Source organism: Kryptolebias marmoratus, linkage group LG9 (genome assembly GCF_001649575.2).
Source record: "Kryptolebias marmoratus isolate JLee-2015 linkage group LG9, ASM164957v2, whole genome shotgun sequence".
Taxonomy (NCBI): Eukaryota; Metazoa; Chordata; class Actinopteri; order Cyprinodontiformes; family Rivulidae; genus Kryptolebias; species Kryptolebias marmoratus.
This window is the reverse complement of record NC_051438.1, coordinates 7,604,621-7,610,423: the sequence shown is the minus strand read 5'-3', so window position 1 is coordinate 7,610,423 and position 5,803 is coordinate 7,604,621. Positions and strand designations below refer to the sequence as shown.

Here is a 5,803-nt window from a genome sequence, read left to right as displayed (position 1 = left end):
TCTGGGCCTCCTCCCGGTGGGACGTGCCCGGAACACCTCACCAGGGAGGCGTCCAGGAGGCATCCTCACCAGATGCCCGAGCCACCTCAACTGGCTCCTCTCGACATGGAGGAGCAGCGGCTCTACTCTGAGTCCCTCCTGGATGTTGCGGTTTCAAGAGTTAAATTAATATTTACAGCTAAACTGTTTTGTCCTCCTGTATGTGTTAGGACTCATAGCAAACGACTGCTTTATTTCCTGTGTGGATTCTCATGTGTCGGTTTAAACTTATCTTATGCTTAAAACTTTGTCCACAAAGTCCACAAGAAAAGGGTCTCTGTCCCGTATGGATTCTCATGTGCGAATTCAAATGGGACTTTTCGCTACAGCCATGTCCGCAAACATCACAAACGAATGGCTTCTCGCCTGTGTGACTTCTCAGGTGCCTGTGTAGTTGTGCCTTTTCACTGAACCCATGTCCACAGGCACCACAAACAAAAGGTTTCTCTCCTGTGTGGATTCTCATGTGAGTCTTCAAGTTCGTCTTTCGGTTAAACCTTCGTTCGCAAACACCACAACCAAACGGTTTCTGTCCTGTGTGGATTCTCATGTGCGTGTTTAAACTCGACTTCTGGGTAAACCTCTGTCCACAGAGATCACAAACGAACGGTTTCTCTCCAGTGTGAATTCTCATGTGTGTATTTAAATTAGTCTTTTGGGTAAAACTTTGTCCACAAACATCACAAGCAAACATTTTTTCTCCCGTGTGGATTGACATGTGTTTGTTTAAATTTGTCTTTTGGCTAAATCTTTGTCCACAAACCTCACAAGCAAACATTTTTTCTCCCGTATGGATTCTCGTGTGTTTTTTTAAAGATGTATTTTGGTTAAATCTTTGTCCACAATGATCACAAACAAATGGTTTCTCACCTGTGTGGATTCTCATGTGTCTGTTCAAATCGGACTTTTGGCTGAAACTTTTCCCACAAACATAGCAAGCAAACGGTTTTTCTCCCGTGTGGATTCTCATGTGCGCATTTACATCCGTCTTACGGCTAAAACCTTGTCCACAAAAATCACAACCAAATGGTTTCCCATCTGTGTGGATTCTTGTGTGTCTGTTAGCGCTGGACTTTTGGCTAAATCTTTGTCCACAAAACACACAAACAAACGGTTTCTCTCCTGTGTGGATTGTCATGTGTCTGTTTAAATCTGGCTTTTGGCTAAAACATTTTCCACAAACACTGCAAGGAAACGGTTTTTCTCTCAAGTGAATTCTCATGTGTAGGCTTAAAGCTGTCTTTCGGCTAAAACCTTGTCCACAAAAATCGCAACCAAAGGGTTTCTCTCCTGTGTGGACTCTTGTGTGTCTGTTTAAACTTGACTTTTGGCTAAAGCTTTGTCCACAAAAAGCACAAACAAATGGTTTATCTCCGGTATGAATTCTTGTGTGTGTGTTCAGATATGCCTTCCTGGTAAATCTTTTGCCACAGTCATCACACCTAAATGAGTTTGGTCTTAACTGAACTTTCTTTACTCTACAACATTTCTGGCCAAAAAAACAATTTAAAGACCTCATTCTTGAATGTCTCTTCACGTGTCTCTGCAGAGACAGCTTGTTAACAAACTCCTTACCACACTCAGAGCAGCTCAGTGATTTGTTGACAGAGTTTCTACCTGACTCAGGAGACCTGCTCTCCTTCCAGTCTGTGTTACTGTGTTCAGTTTCTGACCCAGAGTCTGACAAGTGTTTCAGCTGAGAGTCAGGATTGTTCCCATCATCATCATCCTCACTGACTTCAGTCTCTGAAGAGCTGGAATCATCTTCATCAGCATTCAGATCTGGGCTCCAGCTGGTTTCTGCTCCTCCACAGTCCTCTCCATCAGCTTCTACTTTCATCTGGTTGTCCTCCGCCTGGTGCTGATGAAGCTGTGAGAGCAGAGGCTTCTCCTCATCATCCTCACTCTTCAAAGGAACAGCAGTGAATGTAAACCTGGTGGCATCGGTCTCCTCCTTCACACCGAGCTGCTCTCCCTCCAGACTGGTCCAGGGTTCCTCCTCTTCCTCCTTGATGTTGAGGGGCTCTGGGTCCTGCTGGTCCACACCAGGCCTCCATTCTTCAGGAGCTTCTTCTTTAGTCAGCTCCATCTGCTGAACATCTGCAGGAACCACTGAAACACATAAACATTATAGACAATGTTAGCTTTTTTTCTGTTTTGACTGAGGACCATGGCCTCAGATTTAGAGGTGCTGATCTTCATCCCAGCTGCTTCACACTTGACTGTGACCGTTCCTGCGAGAGCTGGAGATCACGGCACCATGGCGCCAGCAGGACCACATCATCTGCAAACAGCAGAGATATTCTGTCCATAAAAAATTAGGAACAGAATCGGGGACAGTGGGCAGCCTGAAGTGAACCAGATTGTCACACTGAGGATATATAATGTTGATAACATTTTACAGCTGGTTTCTGTTAAGCAAAAAGATAATACCTAGACTATTTTTCCCAGTTCTCCTCCATACAGTTACTGTAACTGTGATTTAGTTAGTTTGGTTTTTTTTTTACATTATTTGTCGACACAAAAACTCACTGAGCCTATAGGAGGAAAATTTGAATAAATGTGGTTCACACTTCCACAATGACCAACTTTATTTTATGATGAAAAATGTATGTTTTAATCAGTCTGCAACACTGATGCAGCTTGGTGAATTTATTTCATACTCTTATTTATTTCTGAAAGTAAAAGGTGTTCAAGTGTGTCATGTTATGGCAGCAAAATACTGTTTTGATAAAATAGTGTATACGTTTTACAGAAGTGGTCTTGCACCTTTGTGACCTCTGCTCTTTATAGCCTCACTGTTTCACCTGCCTCCCTCTCATTCACACACAGGTACTCTGTCTTCCTACGGCTGACTTTCATCCCTTGTCCTTCAGGCGCTAACCTCCACCTCTCTACGTTCTCTTCCACCTGTTCCCTGTTCTCACCACAGATCACAATGTGATCAGCAAACATCATAGTCCACAAGGATTCCTGCCTGACCTCATCTGTTAGTCTGTCCATCACCAGAGCAAAGAAGGGGCTCAGAGCCGATCCTTGATGCAGTCCCACCTCCACATTGAAGCTATCTGTCACTCCTACAGCACACCACACCACTGTCCTGCTGTCCTCATACATGTCCGGCACCAGTCTAACATACTTTTCTACCACTCCAGATTTCCTCATACAACACCACAGCTCCTCCCTCTGCACCCTGTAAAAAAGTGCTGTCTGTCTGTGTGTCTGTATGCATGTGTGTGTAAATTTTTACCCCTTTGATATTTAATAATTTGGAACATTATTGTAGAAATATTACCTTAAATCAAATTAGAAATCCAGTCCAGAAAGCTGTGTACCTATTTTTATTTTATTTTACATAGTTAAAATTAAAAATATTTCAGTTTCGGGTGGGGGTGGATGTGGGTGCAGCTCCCTGATTTAATTATTAGACCAGACCATTTTTGTGAGACACAACCTCGACCCGCGGGAGCGAGAAAAAAGGCTTTGTGCACAAAAAAATAAACAAAAAAACAAAATAACAACATGTATCCTATGTTTTCCCACAGAAAATGTAAAGTAAATTGTAAAGTTTGAGTGGTTAGCTATTCAAGAAACTAATGTCTGCCCTACTGCTGAGGGACTCATTAATATCCATCCAGCTCTTCATGAAATATTTGGAGAACAGACTAACAGGGTTGATGCCAATAGTTACAGTAATGCCAAGGTTTGAAATATAAATATCACGGCATGTAAAGGCTCAGTTACTACAACTTCAGCTTTTAGCTCAGTAGCTGTAAAACTGCCTGAGGTACGGCTACTTGTTCATCCAATATGTACTGAGAGTTTCATTAAAATCTGTGCAGGGGTACAGGAGATATTTTGCTAACACTACAGACAGAAACACACGTTTGTCAGTTTAAACTCTGTGGTTTTCCAGGGTTTAGGAGTTTACCAACATGATGGGTTTGTGGGTTCAGCAGGAAGACAAACGTTACCAGGCACTGCTGGGGTTTGAGTCCAGGATCTTCTGTTTATAAAACAGACGCTTCAACCTGTGAAGCTACAATGCCTTCTACGTACTCATCCATTCACTCATCTATTCGTTTCTTTCCTACATCTCCAGTGGTCATCGGGCACATGAAGGCAGTTCATCCCCGAGTCGTTGACCAGCCGACACATCATGGTTCTAACAGGTTTCCGCACTGATTCTTCAACATTTTCCTCTTAGTGTTCCTAATGATTGGGTCACCAGCTTGAGTGGACTCCAGATTCCTTGCTAAGATCATTACCCTCCAGCTGATAAGAACCTTGAGATGTAAGAAGGTTTCTTAGTGAATCTCATCCGCTGATTTTTCAAATAGCTGACAACACCATCATCAATAACTGGGTCTTTTAAACATATAAAAAAAACAAAACCTCTTCTTCTGAACAGCAGTTTTGCTTACAAACGTTCTGAAATGTGCTCTTTAAGAGTTTCTTCAGTTTTCCTGATGTAAAACAAAACTCCCGTTCATGAAAATTAGGTAAGATTTTCTCAAAGAACCTCTCATGGATGTATTGAAATGATTGTGAAGAGCAGCTCAGTGGTGATGAGTTTATGGCTCGAACAATAAACATCAAGAAACTGAGTCACAGAAAATCTGACAGCGATCTGATTTTTAGGAAGGAAATTGTGACTTCTGGATTCTGTTGAAGATGTGTGCTCTCCAAAAATATTTCATTTGACCGGTGGACCTGTAGTGCTCTATAATTTTATTGACACTATTTTTTTTCCTTTTCAGATTGTGGGGGAATCCACCTCCGACAATGCACCCTGGACAGATCCTGTGGTGTTCCAGAGGGATAGATTTCTTTAAGTCTCCAACCCTGGTCCTCGAGGGCCACTATGCTGCATGTTTTCCTTGTTTCTCTTCTCCAACACACCTGATTCAGTGGTTAAATCACCTCTCATAGTTCTGCAGAAGCCTGTTAATCACCCATTGATTCAAATCAGGTGTGTTGGAGCAGAGAAACAAGGAAAACCTGCAGGATGGTGGCCCTCGAGAACCAGGGTTTGGGACCTTTACTCTTTGACAGTCTATCGTCATTGGGTCCCCAGACTGAAGTTGAATTTTAGCTATGAGGGATTTCAGATTTCCATTGTTGTTCTTTCTTGCTGTATTCATGGTTGCTAAGAATATTAAAATACTTAAATAAAATACTTATCCGAGATATCATTTTCTCCTATAAAACTGCGTTACCAACTCACTGCAACCAAGGGAGATGCCAAAACATCCAACCTCCCTGGGACTTCTGTATTTAAAACTTAACATTGTATTAAATGTGCGCTGAATGCGTTTGTTTGCTTTATTCTGAAGGATTGATTTACAATTCTGCTCTCTCTTGCTGTCCGGCTTTCCGCATGTTTTTCTGGAGTTTCAGCTTTGTGATGAAGACAGATGATATTTATATATAAACATACTTATTTATAAAATAAAGTAGTGTTATCTCTCCCACCTACCCTGCTGAAACATCTGCCTCAGGGACAGATGTGCTTCAGCTGATCTGTTAGCATACTAATGCTAAGCTACAACAGGTAGACCAATGACTTATATGGATAGACATGACATCACGTGACTTTGGATGAGCTAAAAACGCCGCCATCTTACGATAGTAATACAGCTCCGCTTTTGCGCTTATCTATACAGGAATGCCTTCTTTTTATGCTGCATTTTTCTGCACAAATCTTCACGGAAAATGTCCGGACGGCGTTACATTTAATCAGTAAGTGTTTTTCTTTTAATAA

The 5,803-nt window shown here is 42.0% G+C and overlaps 1 protein-coding gene across 3 annotated transcripts in view; it reads right to left on the bottom strand.

The window, feature by feature from the left end:
• The window catches only part of LOC108251074 (oocyte zinc finger protein XlCOF6-like), a 16,155-nt gene that overhangs the window by 9,767 nt on the left and 585 nt on the right, over positions 1-5,803 (bottom strand). The window contains exon 2 of one of the 3 annotated variants that reach the window (XM_037977503.1): positions 1,940-2,151. In XM_037977503.1, the coding sequence (XP_037833431.1) occupies positions 1,940-2,151 (212 nt within the window). Of the gene's footprint in view, positions 1-53; positions 2,152-5,803 lie in introns of those variants that run through there. The other 2 variants (XM_037977502.1, XM_037977501.1) reach the window with 2 other exon arrangements.